Below are 19066 nucleotides of genomic sequence, written 5' to 3'. Positions count from 1 at the left end.
TCCTGCCCTGACTCAGAGCTCTAAGCTGAAAGCATGAAATACATCACATTCACGGGTGTCCTGATTCACCTACCTGATATAGGGATCCCTCCCAGACCTGTGCTGTGTTGTGGTTGGAGATTCAAGTCCAAGAAATTACTATTTGAGGTGGGATTTGCTGTGTGGTTCAAGTGCATGATGCTATTGCGTGGAAAGGCCATCCAAGGATAGCGAGCTGCTTGGCCTGGAAAACTGAAGGAGTTGTAAACTGCTCGATGTTGCTGAAACTGTGGGAACCTCTGTGGCATGACTGGAAAGGTGCTACTGAGAGAGTTGGCATTTGCGGGTGCAGCAGGATGCAGAAATCCAGAGCCTGGCCCTTTGGCAGTTGTAGTGTGTGGGGAAGGGTTCTGAAGAGATGTGGGCGAGAGGGAAGGTTGGTCTTGAACTGACAGTTCCTTCTCAATCAGGTCTGCTAAGGCTTTGCGGGTGATGTCAAAGGGATCAAATCCTAAGTCGTCCTCTTGCTGTTTGGAGGAACCAAACCCAAAAGCCGCTTGCCAGTCTGTGGAGGAAGATACTGGTATAGTTTCTGTTGGAGAGGAATAAGATTTAGAACAAGGATTAGTAAGTTGCTGTCCACAGAAAAATCTCAGCCTTAGAGTGTTTTACTGTTGCCAGTCTATCCTTCACATAACGTTTGTTTGTAAATTGCTCAAAGACAATTTATTCATTTTCAGAACTCCATTTTCAGGCAAAAGCCAAAATTTCTACTTCAGCTAAAGTAGTAGAATAGCAAGTAGTAGTTTTACTGCATAACTCCTTCAACTGCATAAAAGCTGTTGTCAAATCAGTTTTTTTTAGGAAAAGCAGAGTAGAAAGAGACCAGTAAATGTTATAACATACTTAACATCCAGTTACTGAAGAGATATGTAACCAGAGTTTAAAGTTGCTATTCAGCTCAATGTTTTAAGTATTAATGCTGTGCAAGAAACTGGGTGTGATAAAGAGTGGAGTGGGATAATCTCTCTCAGATACTTCTGAGTGATAATTAAAAAAGAAAAACCATCTGCTATTATAGAAAAAAAGCCGAAATCTTAAGTATGTACTTTGATTAAACAAAGGAAATAAGGCACTGCATTGCAAGATACTATTAAATATTCTTAAGCAGCACTGCAGAAAAATGAGTCTTGAATTTTCAATTAGCACTTTATTTCATTATACTGCTTAAGTTTTTTAGTTCAGGTTTAGAGCATGCCAATTCTATTTTCACAATATTTCTCCTTACATCTGAAGTGAAGAAAGCAAAGTACAAGGTAGCATCACTTACATTAACTCCCTCTGCTGGTAAGGAACCTAGACTGCTGCTTAAGTCTTGTATCCTCTCTCTCTCAAAAAAAATCTATAATTCCATTTCCAGAATTAAAAAGTTGCTGGACAGACAAAAAACCCTGTCCTTTGCATTCTTACTGTAACATTTTTATTAACTATAGAACAATTTCTGCTACCTGGACATTGTCTCCCACTGCTACTTAATCTTTACAATATTGCATGCACAGTATCTTCACAGCACGTTATTTTCTTGACAGTATTATTTAAAAACATTTCCCAGAAGGGAGAGAAGCATTAAAAGATTAGTCACTAAACTAACAGATATAAAAGTATCATTACACTCTTGTTTCATTTAATTTTCTACCACTTCTCAGGTTCCTAATTTGTGAACTCTAAAATACTGTTAACTATTCCCAAGACTGTATCAGTACATCTAAAAAGCTGTTTCATTCAAGTGAAGAGGTATTTTATGCCTTTCAGTTACTGCAATTAACTGCACTTTTATCTTTTCTGAATATATACAATCTCACTTCAAAAAGATTATTCATCTTCAGATAACTACATAGGATACCAAAGAAAATTTGGAATTTTGATGCACACAAGTGGGCATACGGCTAAGAAAGACGAAAGCAAATGGTCAGATTACTTAATCACACAGTTGGAAAACTCTGGAAGTTTCTTTCAGAAGACATTTTATGTAAATGCAATTCATTTGTACAGTAGTAAAATACCATAAACTTTTGTGAATTGAACTGAGTGATATAAAGTATATCCTAGAGTTTAATTTTAGACATCAGTTGCAAAAGCAAGCAGTACACAAGCAGTAGAAGCTGGGCGTGGAGCTGCGCATACCTGATGTGAAGAGGCTCTGTGGTTCTGGTGCTGTAGGCCAGTCATTTGAAGTCTGTGGAGAGCTGGGGAATGGAGGAAGCCCACTGGGGATGGGGTTAGGGTGCCGGAAGTTGTCAGAGAAGAGCGACTGTGATTCTGTTACAGCTCCTTCAAAAGGAGACCGTGCACTGTGGTTAGATGAACTGATGGGTATGACCGGATTGGGCTTTGTTAAACCAGGCGGTGGGGAAGGTGTGTCACTGTTTGTTATCTACAGATAAAGGAGGAAGAGAGACAATTAGGTCATAAGAGTTCATACATATTCTTCATTAACAGTTGAAAATTCTCAAAACTTTCAGCTACATTTAATTTAGTTGTATCATTCAGTATGATGTTTAACATTAAATCAACTTAGCAGTAGGATATTTTAGTTTTGTTTAAAATTATTCTACATTTCAGAAAGTATCTGCCTCTCAAAGTATAAGCTGCACCAAACCAAACGAACTCAATTTGTGTGTTCACAGGATTTCTCTGTCTTACCTGCTGGGAGCTGTCACCGTTTCCTATACTGAGGGAATCTGAAGGTTTGTCGATAGGGCTGCAGGAGTGGGAAGGGAAAGAGTAAGTCACTCAAGTATTTAACGTGAACATCAACATTTGATTTTTGCAGTGATAGAAAAGCCTTGAAATAAAAACAAACCAAAATTAAATTGGGGCAGTTAACAAGGAAAAAAGTCAACCCTTTGAGACTTTAGTTGTAAACATATGCCATATAACATTTCTTCCCACCACACTCCACTCTGCTTGTGGAATACCCTGTTATGGGACAAAAGAAAAGTTAAGCATCTTCAGAGTAACTCTTTGCCACTCAAAAAAAGGACTCAGGTACTACAGCAGTATACCACTTGTAATCAGTTCTATCTATTCTATTATTGGAGCAAAACTCAGGAATAGATTTGTTTTCTGAATACCTAAGTTGCCAGTTCCCATACAACTCCTAAATTAATCTAGGGAAAGAAGAGATTATATTAGCTACTTAATCCTGGTGGTAAGTCAAGCTTCCTGTCAGCCTTAAAGCTTTACCTAATAAAAATTAGTTTAATGTGAGACAATTGATAGAGATGACAGAAGGGGAAAAATGCAGGAAAATAAAAAAAAAATTGCCAATAAATGTGAAGAGAAGGTACTGCAGAAAGCCACCTCAGAAAGGCATTTATTGAGAATTAACATGACTCAGCTAAAATGGCACACCTCAGAATTCAAGATTTGACAGGCACTTGTGAACAGCCTTAATTATACTAAACACCACAATAACGAAATGATAAAAGTTTAACTTAAACTCTAATGCAGAGATTTTCAGCTGAAAAATATTTTCTTCTCGTACGATAATACACACAAGCATCTGACTACACAGCCCAGAACACTGGTCCTATAGACAACAACCAGAGGTAAGATTCTTGTGAATGTGACAAACTACAGGCATAACCTGCTAATGCAAAGTAAATATAAATATAGAAGACATTTTAACTGGGTGCAGATCTCAGATTCTAGCTATGCTTTGTTGTCAAATGCTCCTTGCTGTTGGAAAGCATAACATTGCATAAAGCCACATAGAAAAGTCCCAAACTCAAAAACTTGCTTCTCCACACATATTTGTTCTTCTCCTCTCAGAATAACTAAAGTCAGTAGGATTAATTCTTCTCCATTCTAAAGAAATTGTATAAAAGTTAGTCATCAATAAATACAGAGCTGGTATTTCAAAGGTAATTGAAGGTCAAGTATTTACTACTACGAAAGAAAAATCAGAGTAATATTTGCAATCAGGTATTACTCCAGTAAAGACTTCCTGGAGTACCTGGTGGCTGAAAAACTATTAAAGTTCTTCCACTTGAATAAACTCCCTTACGCTAGTAGCTCCTGAATACCTACAGCAGTTTGCTGTAGAATTCATTAACCAAAGAAAGTTGATTGCAGAGCCCATGTTTCAGATATTTTCTCAAAGCCTCTGACATGAAGTCACAAAACAACAGCTTGAAGCTACGCAACAGAACTGTTAATAGCAACAGATACAGAAAGACAATGAGCATTATGCCTAAACCTGCTTAAGGAGCCTTTTATTTTAAAATATGCTTCTCAATCCTCAAGAATGAGTGTGATTCACTACCGACTGGTCATCATATTTTACTTATATTCTGGAAAGAACGTATAGCAAAGGTGAAGAAGAAGCTACATGTTAATTGTGAGATGCAACCATACGATCTGTCCACATCTCAGCTGAACTGATATTACATCTAAGAAGGTACCACTTACAGCACTCAGAATCAGCTCAATGCTGCCTTAATATGAAGATCAGCTGCCTCATCAACAGTACTAATTCTTGAAATGTTAATATTTACCTTGTTATTTTCCCACTCAACCTCTGAACAGGCCCAAACAATTTAGTCCAGTAAAAAAGAGGAACAGTATGATCTAAGTGCAAGCGATGCTTGTAATGGGAGAAAACAATTCTATGCAAAGGAGGCACCAAAACTGGGCAAAAAAAAAAATTGGTCAATGATAAAGAAGTCACTGCAGGCAGATTAATTACTTGCTTTGCACACAGAAGCCTCAGTTGAATGCCCTGTCTTATTGCTCCTGTTACTGATTAAAAATCATGGAATCATTACCTCTGCAGTTGTGTTTTTTGGAACATTACAGTGAAGTGATGACAAATATTCAACCTAGTGTTTAGTTTCCTTCTCTTGAGGGTTTTTTTAGTATTAAGTCTCCTGATGTACAGCAACTGACATGTTATTTTTTGGAAGATTTTGTGGTTTTGTATAGAACTGGAAGTTTCAGTTTTGGCTAGGACCGAGCACTGCTGCAGGCCACTATATAAGCTGTTGATGCCCTGATTATGCAGCTCCCCTCAGCCTGTACCTGTACCCTCTCTAGCAATACGAGGGTTCTCCTGCAGTGTCTGCCAATCAGCCTTTTCAATGTGGGCTAACCCAAGCCTGGCTTTCTACGTCCTGATCAGGATTTGAATCCAGTTCTCCAACCAAAGACTGGAGAATGATTCCCTCCACACCAGTCAGTGAGAGAGAACAAGCTATCTGAAGTACAAAAGGCAGCACAATTACCCGAAATCTGAGTCTGCACCATCTGGAGTCATGTGTTCTGGGTCTGTGCCATTTTCTAATATAGGAGGCGTTTTCCTGTGTTCCACTGTTAAGCCGTTGGCTGATTTACTTGAACTCTGTAATGATGGCCAGGCATCTTTGTTATTACTGTTGGGTCTGGAAAAAGGCAAGAGTTAAAAAAAAGAAAAAAAGAGTTCAAGTTATGAAGAAAGTGTTTTTAAAAATTGTAAGAGCTGAGGAAATGAATCCTTGCACCAGATAATCCATAAGAACAGATGTATCTGGATATTATAATTTAAAATGGTGATGATTTAAAAAAAAAAAAAAAAAAGAACTGAGGGGGTAGAAAAGGGAGAAAGAAAACTGGGCAGAACTCTGTTTTCTTCACTGGATAGATTACTGCACTGCCAATGCTGGAGTCTGAACATGTTCACTTAAGAGAAAAAAAAAACAAAACAAAAAACCCAAAAACACACTGACAGTTTCAACTATCCAGACCTACATACACCTCATTTTGAGTTACTGGTTTTATCCTATAAGCATTTTGAGTCATTTAAGTCATAAACTAAACCATTTTTAAGAAAAAAACTTTTACATTTCAGGACCTATCAAGCCTCGCTCAGATTAAGTTTTATTCCTGCACAAGGGTCTGCAGCATTACTAATGGACTAAGAGACCAGTCAGATGAACATTTTTCATTCAAGATACTGCTCATTTCTCTTCCAGTTAAGAGATATAATTACTCCTCTTTTATAACAAAGACTCATTAAATTCCATTTCAGAGAACACATTCATCCGATCTGAAAATTTCAGAAGACTCAAAGCCAAAAGTATCACTGAAAATTGTTGCTTTTTTACACAAATTGAAGTATGCTGGAATATCATCTGTAACCAAGTGCATTCAAGTACACTTTCATCCAATAATCTGTAATAATCTAAAATAATCTAAAGCGTCAATATGAAAGGTTTGTCTTTACCATCTCCACTTTTTTTTATTAGCTTCAGCTTTTCATTTGTTTCCATTATGATGCTACTTTCAGTGTTCATGTACTATAGTTCAAATGCTGTTTTTTGTAACTACAAAGCTTTCAAAAATATATATTTTCTGGTAAATTTACATTTCTTCTGCTGCCCCTTCATTAATGTTCTTACTACATGGTTCAACACTTTCTCTACATATCCAGGTCAGTTTAATAAATCGACAGTCATGATCTGGAGATTCCCATAACTGTTTATAGCTGTTTCATTCAGATAAGACTGGTATTGCTAACTAACCTCAAATACCTATTAGTATGCAAAGACTTGCTATTGTACTTGTACCTCTTCTCACATACCTATACAACATGCATGCAGATGAGAGTCTTAAGCAATTTACATATTTCATCCTTGCTTTGTAAATATTTGAAAGAGATAGCAAGCTGATAGGTTCTGAGCAGTGAAAACAACCTGTACATCCTTGCAGTAATTTAATATTGTCTCGAATTGTCCCCTTCAGAGGTGAGTCAAGTCTAGATTTAACAAGACTAAATCCATTAACAGACTTCAAATACACTTGTGCCCACTACAACATAAAGTCACTTCCCTACTACAACTTGAAAATCCACAATTAAAGTCAGTTTTGCAATAAAAATGAAAAGTGAAGTCAACAGCCTCATGTGGCATTTTGTACACGTGTTTTTGTTGTTTTTCTTTTATGTTCACAGCCATAAGCTTCCAAAAGCCTTCTCTGAAAAGCCAGTAAGTGCCTAAGCAGCATTTCTTCCACTTCCAGCATACTAAAACTTTTGTTTCAGTTCTTTGGGGAAAAGTCAGCAGGGGCAAAAAAAATTGAGTAGGATCTTTGAAACTAGAAAAAGCATTTTTGCTGAGTTTAAGAAACGCTGTCTTCCCTATTGTTTATTTATAAGTATCCATCCATATTCAGAAGCCAACTACTGTTTTCTTCCGAAGTGAAAGAAATCCTGCATGCCAGAAGCATGATTGACACAAAGTTGTCAAAGAGTTCCAATAAACTGACAGATCTAGTATTATATTAGTGAATCAAAACAAATGAAAACATGACTCAGCAGAAAGCTGTAAAGAACAATACACTCACCAGCTCACAAGCAAAATGCTGTACTGGTAAGACAGGACTTTAAGAAAATACTTAAAAATCCCAGCTGCAAGAAGAAACATACTTTACAACCCACAAGACGGTGCCTAGTTGTTAGGAAAGAACAGATGCTGTGTGGTGATGCCAATCAGGTGAAGAGAAATCCACTCCTGATTACTTGTTCCATTTACAGAAACACCATTTTTCTCAGAAGTGATAAAAAATTTTAGCACCACAGAATGGCCATGCTTCAATTCATACTTGCTTTCTGGAGGCTTAAATACTTGCTGTAGTTTCAGACAGAAGAACATTCTCTCATATTGGGTGTCACTCATCTTCATTTGTCTTGCTTGAATCTAATTAGGTTTCAAATTCTTACTATTTTATGTTCGAAGTCTGAACTAATCAATGTCCAAACAATGAAGGAAGTAGTGTGTTTACTTTCTTTGTTATACTCTTCCTGACAAGTCAACAGTGAACCAATGCATAAGAAATGAAGATGTAACAAGTACTTGAGAAAAGAACAAACTGAAGGCCCTGGCCACTTGCAGTCAAAGAGTATAAGACACTTCCTGTGGAAGTTCAAGAAAATAAATCTAGCATATCACTTGGCATACCAATTCTCAGAACTGTATTCTGTGGATTGAAGCTCCAGTGACCTTATTTTAGATACAGCGCTCCCTTTCTTACTTAAATTGTTCTGCAGTGATGTTACCAGTGGCAAACAGTCTGAAAATTCAGTGGATAAATTGGTCCATAACACAACACACTATCACAAGGCCAAGGTGCACACGAGTTTTACATTTTCACCCCACCGAGTTCATTTTAAGAATCCTATTATGAGAATCCTACAAAAAGGAGTGGAGGAATTTATTAATAGCTTCTAATATTTAAGATCTGAGCAGATAATTCAGGAGGACTGACAACCTTAGACTTTCATACGCATTTGTATAACTGTACTCATATTGACAGAAATCTTATTAGAACTTAATGAATAAAAACTACTGCAACAAAATGAAACAGTAATAAGTGTTATCCAAGTTTCTCATATAATAAACACTGAAAAGAAAAGGCCACTTAAGGAATGCAACAGGAATGTTTTCTGTGGAGTAACCAGAAAGAAAATGTTTCCAAGTAGTCCAGCATCAGTACTTACGCATCATACCTCTGCAGTGCTGTCACTTTGTTCTTGTTCTTGTCAACTGTACCCGTAGATAACTGAAGAAAGTTGGGATTTAGTTTGTATAGTTCTTGCAGTAGTTTCTGTTCATATTCTTGATGCTTACCCGCCTACAAAGAAAGAGGAACTCAATGAATGGACAGTAATTTCAAGTACTTGTATACATCTCAAAACCTAGTAATTGACCTGCACCACCTTAAGAGGTGGCCCTGACTCAAATGCGTTTCTTAACCTCAGTATTGATGTGATCCCAGCAAACCTAAAGCTTGCCTAGAAATAACTCAAATGCCTTTAGCCAAGTTTATTTATTTTTTGTTTCTAAGGCAGAAAAATAGTTGCAATCCAGTTAAGACTTTCTCTTCCATTCGAGTAACAAGCTTCACTACATAACCTCTACATCATAAATATCTTAATCACAAAGATAAGTGCAAATCTGCATTCTATGCATCAACTATATCAATCTTCTCAGAAGACAGGAGCAAAAACAAAGTTTGTATCCAGTCAAAGTTTGACTGCATAAGCCATTCTATACAGGCTTCATACAAAACCACTGAGGTGGTGCAGGTGTTACCTAACATCTGACAAGGAGTGTGCTCTGAGCAGTAATTGAAAAATCATTCCTCCTAGTAATTGAAGAATTTAATTATTTTGTCTGAAATAACTGAGAACATTTTCTTGCTTTCAGAAATTGAGGACTGATCCAACTTCAGAATGCTAAGTCTGGTGAGTGAGTATTTTTCAGTCCAGCTTACCTATAACATTGTGTTAAAACACTTAAGTACTGTTTGCAAGTTAAGTACTTTAATTTTAATCAAGATGCAAACTTGAACAATGAAATCAATAGCTTTTAACTAGAGGTTTCCGATATTAAGAGATGACCTTTAGCAAGTGCATAAGTGCCACAATTTAGACATTCTGAATCTTAAGCCTGAAGTGTTACTTACGGAATCTTTAATATGGATTTGAAGGGTCCCAAACTACATATGCAATAAAAAAGCAACATTTGTACATTACTTAATCTATTCTCTTTATAAAGGTTTTGTTGGGATAGGAATGGAAGTAGGTCTATTGGCAATATGGTCATCCTCCTAGAGAAACACTATAGCTTACAAGAATACTATTTCATTTTCTCTGCCACCAAAAAATTGAGCAGGAAAATTTGAAATTTTAAACAAGATTCAAAACAACAATGAAAAACCCCCACACAAAACCTAACAAAAGAAAATCCACATGCTAAATAGCTCCCTTTAACTTGGCTTTATGGGTGCTATTAGAAAGACATTCCATACCCCATTCCGAGTAAATTCTCCAAATCAGTCAAACAGTAGAAGTATCTTAATGTTTTTGGTACTTAGTTCTCTATTACTGGTTGATTTTTAATATGTCTAACATACACTACATAAATTCCCCAAAGGGCACTGAAACATCTAGTGTACGCACTCTTACCCCTCTTTGATACTAGCTTGGGTGTGGATAAGTACTACAGTAGAGTAAGAATTTACTCCTAGAATGTGATTCATCTAAATATAAATATTTATTCATCGTTATACCCTAGAAATACTTCTTTGGCCATCTGCTAAGAATAGAATGTTTCTGCTTAGATGCATAAGCCTATACACTGCAAACATTAAACAGCTAAACAAGGACAATCATTCACTGAGATCTCAGCTTAGCAGTTTAGTTATAAGAGAATGAACTCTATGGCCAATAGTGTCAGGCTAGCCCTAAGCTCACTCATTACATAAATGAAAGAAAGAATCAAGATTAAAATCCTGCAAAGAAGCTTCCACTAACCTTTTATTCACATGAACTAATCCAGAGGCCAAAACTAGTACCTCTAACCCATCCCACCTAAACTGCCAACTTCACTTTCAGCGACTTCCTGGAGTTATACCAGTTCTTTTCAGTTCATCACAATATTTAATTGTTACCATTCTAGAACACAGAAATTAAGTTTATCCATTCAGTTCTCCTCCTTTTCCATTTAGTGGTGAGGAATGTAAATATAAATTCCCTGATAGCAATGAGAACGAGAAATATGGAGACTTCAGCAGATCTTACACTAAAAACACAAAGCAGTTTTCAATAGTCATTCATTTCCAAATAATTGTCAAGAAAACAATCAAATAAGTTTGTAAGTTTAAGTAATCTAATAAGGAACATGAAAGAAAGATACAGAAGTCAAGATGAAGCGTGAACCTAAACTGCCAGCCAAAGTGAGCCTAACTGTTTTTATTGGCAGCTGTGTCAGAGCACTGCCAGACCACCTCTGTAACTGACTTCTACAAAAAGGGGTGTACCAAGAGATCCTCTGAACATCAGACTCCCAAGTTTAACCTCCATTCTTGCTAAGATGATAAACTCCATTAAAAAAAAATAATAAAGACTTTAGTCCATGGATAAAAGCTGTTCGAGAATTAGTTGGAACACCTTCTGTAAAGAGAAATCCTGCTTCACTAATGCGGACATTCACAATGGTGTCAATAAGCATCAATAAAGAGACTTCATGAAGTTTTCAAAAACCCTTTCACGAGATTTCATATTAAAGGTTATTTACAAAGTTGCCCTGAGGTTCAGGAAAGGTTATTACATGGCTTGAAGATACAAAGGCAAAGGTAAGACTTACTGAAGACTGAATGCAGAAGCAAGCAATAATGATGACTGACCTAAGTTTTATGCAACATCAGTGAGGGTGAGAAAGGAGTGAACAGCATATTCTTAGTTGATACTAAACTCCTTTGGGTAGTAAAGTGTTGATAATGAGGAACTCCAGAAGAAACCCACTACTCCAATGAACAGTCCAAAGAGTATCAAAGATTCACCACGGAGACACATCAGGTAACATACTTGGAAAGTTAATCTAAAACTATGCTTACATAGTATTGGCCTCTGAACTGGCTTTTAAAACCCAGAGATACTGAAGTCACTGTCAACAGATATGAAAGGTCTAGCTCATTATGCGCTGATAATCAAGCCAGATCTGTAGTGGGCATCATAGGGAAAGATTCTGATTGAGGATCACTATATTCAGCTTTGCTGCCTTTACACTATGAATATAATGTGTACAGTCTCTGCATCTCAACGATGACACAGAGGGCATATAGAAGAACAATAAAAATTATCACTGAAAGGAAGAAACTGCTTTACCAAAGATTAAGTGACCAAAAAGTCTGCAATTTGGAGAGAAGGCTGAGAGAGGTACAAACCAAGTTTTGGAACACCACAAAAACTATGGATAATATAACAAAGCATTTAGCTTTTAGCAATTACCACAATGCTACAACTAGGGACAAATGACAAAACCAACTAGAGATCAGTCTGACACTGCAAAAAAAAAAGTACTACTTCACAGAACAGCTCGCGACATCTCAGGACAGAAGGCTGTGGACATGATGGTATAGGCAGGCTTAAAATGGATTGAGTAAATTCACGACTGACAGTTCTGTAAGAAACTGAAGAGCCTGTACAGGTCTGAGTGCATGTTCCTGTTTGTTACAGATATAAGTGGTGGTAGAAATAGAGGAAAATTAACAGAGGAAGTTGTGTGGTTTGCAAGTTCTTGAAAGTTAGTTCTTATTCCAAATCACCTGATGAAATACAGCAAGAACTTTTCATCTGAACAAGCAGAATGTATTTTCTTGAATTAAAAATAAATTCTCAGAAATAACTACTATTTTGTTAAAACGTTTAATAGACAAGCTTCCTTATTCTCTGCCTTAAATCAGTGTACCACACAAAAATCCACGTGTACTAACACTGCTAACACTGGGAGTGTGGACCATCTGCTTCATGGACAGACCACATTCAAAAGTTACCACATGGATGCATACTTAAAGCTGAATTTAAAAGCTGTGTCATACCTCACACAGAAGGACAAACTCAAGACTTCAGAACATACCACCATTGACAAATTAAGGCTATCCATTTACTTGCTTCTCTGCTCTAGGTAAATGTTTTGCTCTCGAGGCTGCCATAAAAAAAAACCTCACATGCACTATTTTAGTTACCTTCAGTGTTGCATGTTCAAATGGTTTCTATACCCTTCACTGGCTAACAGATATAACAGAATCCTAATAGCATAGTCACATCACAATACAATAGTTAAGCCACGATAACTGACCGCATACACAAAACCACACATGTATTATTAACCTTTCACTGAAATTTAAAATTACTTTACACTGGTATGAGGGAAGGGCAAGTAGTTAACTCCACGTTATTTGAATTACTGAAAAATTCAACTCCATAACATTCTGCAGAACACTACATTACAGAAATATTGGACTAAAATAAATACATATGTGCCGTATTTCACACATTTCCCATTTATTACACGTACCTGCATTTCTTCTTTTGTGAAACTGGCTGCTTCATCTCCTAACTCATGTAGATACATACAGTCTGGTTTTGGACACTGCATATTTTTTAGAAAATAACTGCAGTATTTTGTTGTACCTAGTGATGCCTGAAGAAAAAGAAATAATTAGGTAAATTAAGTATCAGAAGTTAAGATATCATTTACAGCAGAAGAAAAAGCTGTATTTACAAAAAAAGTTTATTCTCACAAAGTTCCAACATAGTGTATTTTTTATGCAGATGGACTGATAATAATCTGCGAGAAACCCACGTGCTCAAGCATTAGACAGTTAGAATGTACTTCTATTTTCATCTAATCTAAATAAATCTCAAAAAAAACCCCACAGCCTCAGTAAATGTTTGCATTCATAAGAAGTTAAATTAAGAAAGTAGTTAGGAGTTTGTATTGCATTTAACTGGTTAATATTTTGTAACAGGATCAGGAAATAACCAAAAACTTTCTGCAGTTGCTAATTTGGCCAAGTCAAAGTTTTCCCCCTGTACTCAGCTCTGGTACAGCCGCACCTCGAGTACTGTGTTCAGTTTTGGGCCCCTCACTACAAGAAGGACATTGAGGCCCTGGAGCGTGTTCAGAGAAGGGCAACAAAACTGGTGAGGGGTCTGGAGCACAAGTCTTATGAGGAGCGGCTGAGGGAGCTGGGATTGTTTAGTCTGGAGAAGAGGAGGCTCAGAGGAGACCTTATTGCACTCTACCACTTCCTGAAGGGGGGTTGTGGTGAGGAGGGGGTGGGCCTCTTCTCCCTGATAAATAATGACAGGACGAGAAGGAATGGCCACAAGTTGCGCTGGGGAAGATTTAGATTAGACCTGAGGAAACATTTTTTCTCTGAAAGAGTGGTCAGGCACTGGAATGGCCTGCCTAGAGAGGTGGTTGAGGCACCGTCCCCAGCGCTGTTCAAGAAGCGTTTAGATGAGGTGCTAAGGGATTTGATTTAGTTCAGTGGATAGGGATAGTGATAGGAGGATGGTTGGACTAGATGATCTTGTAGGTCCTTTCCAACCTAATGTACCTATGAACCTCTATCCATTTATACTGATACCAAGAAGAAGAAAATCTTACACTTCCAGAGAGCTTTTGAGAGGCTTTTTAAAAAAAAAAAAAAAAAAAAGAAAAAACCTACTTAAAATAATGTGATATTACAGCTTGAATTTTAAGATGACTGAGCACAGACCTTCATATTCCCATCAATTTTACAAGCGATATAAAGCAAACAAGTTAAGTTCACTAGGAAAAATAAATAAATGCAAGTCTAATTAAGGAAGCAAAGAGTATTTGAGAACATATGAAGCAAACAGACAAACAAGAGTAGCCTTGATGACACAGTTACATGGATATTTCTGTTCAAGAAAGCAAGCACATCTATACAAATAACTTTTACAGGATGCGATGATGTTAGTGCACTATCAAATAATAAATGAAAATGTGGAAATATTATCACCTTAAGTGTTCTGCCATCTACCACCACATTATTGACACACTGTATGGCTCTGAGAGCATCTTCTGACCGGATGTAGGTTACATACGCACTGGCACTTGGACCCTAGAAAGAAAACAGGTCACATTTTTTTCCTTCTCAGACAAACCTGTGCATTAAGTTGCTCTTCTAGTAGCTCACTAAAAAAAAATTGGTATATTCAAGGCCAGATGTTTTTGAAAATAAAAGTGACAAAAACAGGAGAACACACAAATTTAGATGTGATGCATAAATAACAAAACAATAGGTATAAAAACATTGCTTAAAGTTACAAAAATATTTAGCAGATGTGGTGTTTTGACCCTCGAATGCAGAATAGTAAATGAACATGCTTCTGCTGCTTTGAAGGTTTTAATCCCATCTACCAATTTTTAATCTTCTTACTTATTCTGCATCTTCCAACAGAACTTTAAGGCTGCTTGGACAATGCCTCAGTTTGTACAGTAACTTATTCTACACTACTGTATTTTTTCATTTTATTACTTTAACATACTACCTAGTGTGAAATAAGAGAGCTCCACATACACTCTGCACTAACGTACTTTCCCTAGAAGAATAAAAATCACAAGCGTGTCTACAGATTTACCTGTGAGCCTGCATATGATGTGCTGTTATTGATTACAACTTTGTGTATTTTACCAAACTTCCCAAAATATTCTGGCCGTTTCAAAACCTACAAAAAGAAAACAAAAAGTTAAAGTGCTTATCAGTAGTCAGTGCATCTATGCAACTAGGAGCTGCAACTATACAAGATACATGCTTTTTGTTAAAAGTAGAACAGAGCAAGTAGATGAGGATTTTGTTTCCAGTGAAAATCATGGTTATGTACAATACAAAAAACACTGCTTCTAAAGTAAAGAGCTTAAAGGAAAGATATTATGTTTTACCACTTTTTTTTAATTTTTACCCTGTTTTTTTATTTTAATCCAGAATATTCAAACCCTGCTTCTGTAACATGCATCTCATTCTCCTGTACATGCCTATTTTATTATTAGAAGAAAAATTCAAAATCCTATTCCTCTCAATCTTAAAAGAATTTCCTTGAATTTGCATTCAGATACATTAACTGCCAGGAACAAAATACTGAATTCTGACTCATTTGCTCTATGTAAGCATTTGATCTAAGCAAAGCACTCATTTGCTCTAAAAAAGTAAACCAATTAAATAGCCTTCTTTAAAACTAGACTAAGTGTAGGAAGACAGTATACAAGGGCTGCTCCAAAAGTAACGTCTTTTATTTTCTTTTTGTGTTGGCCCTCAATGTCAGGGTCAGATGGATGTCAGTGGCCAGCAGTGGAGGATGGGCCTTCCCACCAACACGCTGTTACATTCTGTTGCTGCGTCACAGATGGCAGCAGAGGGCAGTCTGACAGAACAGCATCTGAAGTGGAAGTGTCTGTTAATCAAAGGAGTAGAATTGAAGTCATTCATGAGAAAGAAATTGCCCCCACTGACATTTATTGATGCTTGGCGAACACTTATGGAGACCACACAGTGGATGTGAGTGGTGGACAGTGTGTAATTCAGCAGGGGCAACAGTGATGGGAAAGGCAAGCCAGATTTCAGACAGCCATGAGTCCTCACATCGGAGGTCGCTCCAGACAGTTTAAGTCCAAGCAAGTGAATACAAGTTGGCACAGTAGTTTCAAGGACATCTTATCCTGTAGTATACTCCTTTCACATTCTAATTCTAAGCTTATTTTCAATGAGAGAGTAATGATCCTCTTTTCTGGATCCTTCTCTTACTAATTTTTTCTTTAAATGACATCACCCTTACGTTCCTTCTAGGTATGCCTTAGCTGCTGGCTTTTTTCTTTTGTCTTTATAGACTTGCCCTACCCTTTTATTTGTTCTTTATAACTTGACCTAGCTTCCATTTTAGTATAGGTTGTGCATGACAGAGCTGTGTACTGCCAGCAAATCCAGTAAAATCAAATGAACAAAAACAAAAAAATCCTTAAGCTCATTTTATCTTATCAGGCTCTTTTAAAGGAATGCAAAGAACAATTTCCTTAAAAAATACAGCATTGCTATTCTCAAAAACAAGACACAAATCACTTCTAGTGAGTTTATTCTCACAAAGTTCTCTGAGTTAGAACATACCCTGAAAAGTCATCTGGTCCAACTCCCCTGCAATGAACAGGGACATCTACAACTAGATTAGGCTGCTCAAAGCCTGGCTAAGTTTGACCTTGAATATTCTGGAGTAGGAAGCTCAGAAGTTGCCTTCAGCAGGTCTGAGTCAGCATCAGAAAGTCTTTTGAAAGCAGGTTAATTTAGTATCCACTAGACACAGGTGTCCCAGTAGTTTCTCGATAGCAAGTTAAGAGCAAGAGCTACAGATCCAAAGTGCTCACCTCTGGGTCTGCTAGGCGCTGAGATAACCCTACCACAAAGACAAGATTCTTCTGTACAACCCGTACACTGGCCAAATGTTTGCGGTTCTCTGATATCTTCTGTTTCCTCTCATTTTGTTTCTGTTTCTTTTCATTTTTTATCCTTTGCAGCTCTTCCTGGGAGAGTGGTTTGTACACCGCTGGATCTTCTGGGTATGGCTAGATATAACAAATACAATTAAAAACAACCCATCTAGGAGACAACATTTGAAAATCATTAATCCTGACATTCTAACACATGCATTTCTTTCTTCCATCTGACTGTTCTGATTGTTAAGACCAACAATGAAAGTAGCATATTAAGTAAATATTGCAGATTTCCAGAAAGAGTTCTGCTCTTTATGGGTACAGTACTGATGTAAGCAAGAGCCACATTCTAACTGAGCTGTCTCGTCAATCTGGCAACATTAAAGGCAGCTGCAACTTGACAGCCAACACACCCCATTAAGATTTCACTAACACTGCATATTAAGAAGCATGAAAATATTCTGCATATTCACATTATATCTAGTTGTTCGATATACTCAAATCTGTGTTAACAAACATGAAGACTACAGGATACAAAATTGAAGTACAAATATAATTTTAGTGGCCCAAGGCAACAGCAACACCATTATATGACTCAATCTTTACATGGTTACCTTCCCTGAGCAAAGAGACAGGTTTCAAAACAGTTAACTGCACACTGATTTGACAGTATTTTTTCCATGCTTATTCATCAGTTTGAAACTTGGGCTTTGTCTTTCCTGGACAAAGGTGTATTTCAAACCTTAAGATTATGATATACAGATAACTTCTCAAACAGGCCCGACTCTAGAGTTTAATTTCAAAAATAACCAGCAGAGAAGAAAAAGAAAGAGTAAGGTCCTTGACATTACCTCAAAAGACTGCTGTATTCATGTACAGCATGCAGCTATTTGCCATAAAAGCAGTATTTTAGACCAATCATTTAGACTACAGTGCACAGCCTTCTGTCCCACGCTACTTCACAAAGCAAGTCATGTACCTTACTTTTCTCACCTTTTTCATATGAAGAAATTAGATTTTGTACTTTATGTACAAAATAATGCAAAGGCACAGAAAGTATACAGAAAAATGTTTCTAAGCATTGAAGACAGTCAAAAAAGAGTAGTAGCACAGGATACGTGCACTAAGGTAAATATTTGAGAACTTAAGCTGACTAGCACGCTGAGCCAAGCTCTTAGCTTGTACTACAACAGCCAAAGATTTCAATTTTCAACAGAAACATATTAACTTTCATGACTGCCATCTATTAATACTAGAATACAAAACACTACCATACTAAATGACCTGAGAAAACTTACAGCAGCAAATGAAAATAAGGTTTGGCTTAAACACATGTATTCTGATAATGAAAGAGCCACTCAGCAAATTCTTAAAACTAACAGTTTTCTGAGTATACATGCATACAAAACAAAGATCCACTTTCAAGTTTAATAAGTCACAAGTCTAGCATCACTAGACTATGCTTGAGACAACATCTGAAAATACATTGTGGTCAACTTCAGTGGGTGGTACTGAAAGTTCAAACATCAAGTTCTCTGGAACCTTTTAGTACCACAAAGGAATTTAAACTTCTATGATATCTAGCATTAACCAAAAGTACACACTTAAGTGCTTTGCATGAAAACACCGTAAGGACTCGCATTATCCTTTAAGAACAATACTTAAGATTGTAGTGTTCCTCAAAGTTATTCCATTCTTAAGTAACACTGAATACTTGATGCAGATTTCACTTACTGAACATTCAGTGATCATCAGATGATGAATAAGGACCCAGCTTAGTAAGGTCATTTGAATATAGCTATGGCCAATGATTTCAAGTTTTAACGCATGCATAAAGAATGTATAGATATAGAATAATCCTACAGTATGCTTCACTTAAAGAACTTCTCAAAGCCTCAGAATAAAGGAGATATTGGTTTGTATTGAGATACTGAAGAGAAAGAACACTCAAAGAGATATAATTCAGTCATGATGATGAATGATGATCAAGCTGAGTTCAGGAATAGCAACGAGCGCACCAGTACAAGATGGAGTTCCAAACATAAAACGCCTTGCCCTAAAGTGAACAGCGTGGTATCATCTTGACAAGACTTTTACAGATTTCTTCCCTAAACTTTGCACTATGCAAGGCAGGACTTACAAATGTACTGCTGCCTGGCACTGTGCCTTCAGTAGTTTCTTAAAGAACCCCAATGAACCAAGAAAAATACAGCAAACAGTGCCAAAGTTCACCAACTTCTTTCTTGCCAAGTATA

General features: G+C 36.9%; 1 protein-coding gene across 7 annotated transcripts in view; it reads right to left on the bottom strand.

Annotated features, from left to right (window-relative positions):
• The window catches only part of CNOT4 (CCR4-NOT transcription complex subunit 4), a 72983-nt gene that overhangs the window by 16733 nt on the left and 37184 nt on the right, over positions 1 to 19066 (bottom strand). For 3 of the 7 annotated variants that reach the window (XM_065742767.1, XM_065742760.1, XM_065742763.1), the window contains exons 3-11: positions 16746 to 16943; positions 14975 to 15061; positions 14353 to 14454; positions 12876 to 13001; positions 8522 to 8646; positions 5265 to 5420; positions 2683 to 2740; positions 2164 to 2413; positions 74 to 571 (exon numbers count right to left, since the gene is read on the bottom strand). In XM_065742767.1, coding sequence (XP_065598839.1) covers positions 74 to 571; positions 2164 to 2413; positions 2683 to 2740; positions 5265 to 5420; positions 8522 to 8646; positions 12876 to 13001; positions 14353 to 14454; positions 14975 to 15061; positions 16746 to 16943 — 1600 coding nt within the window. Of the gene's footprint in view, positions 1 to 73; positions 572 to 2163; positions 2414 to 2682; positions 2741 to 5264; positions 5421 to 8512; positions 8647 to 12875; positions 13002 to 14352; positions 14455 to 14974; positions 15062 to 16745; positions 16944 to 19066 lie in introns of all 7 variants that reach the window. The other 4 variants (XM_065742761.1, XM_065742765.1, XM_065742762.1 and 1 more) reach the window with 2 other exon arrangements.

The sequence above is a fragment of the Cyrtonyx montezumae genome, unplaced genomic scaffold, assembly GCF_038088225.1.
Source record: "Cyrtonyx montezumae isolate F1298 unplaced genomic scaffold, pur_monq_1.0 scaffold_3, whole genome shotgun sequence".
Lineage (NCBI taxonomy): Eukaryota > Metazoa > Chordata > Aves > Galliformes > Odontophoridae > Cyrtonyx > Cyrtonyx montezumae.
Note: the sequence above shows the minus strand (reverse complement) of the source record. Positions and strands in the feature narration are given on the sequence as shown.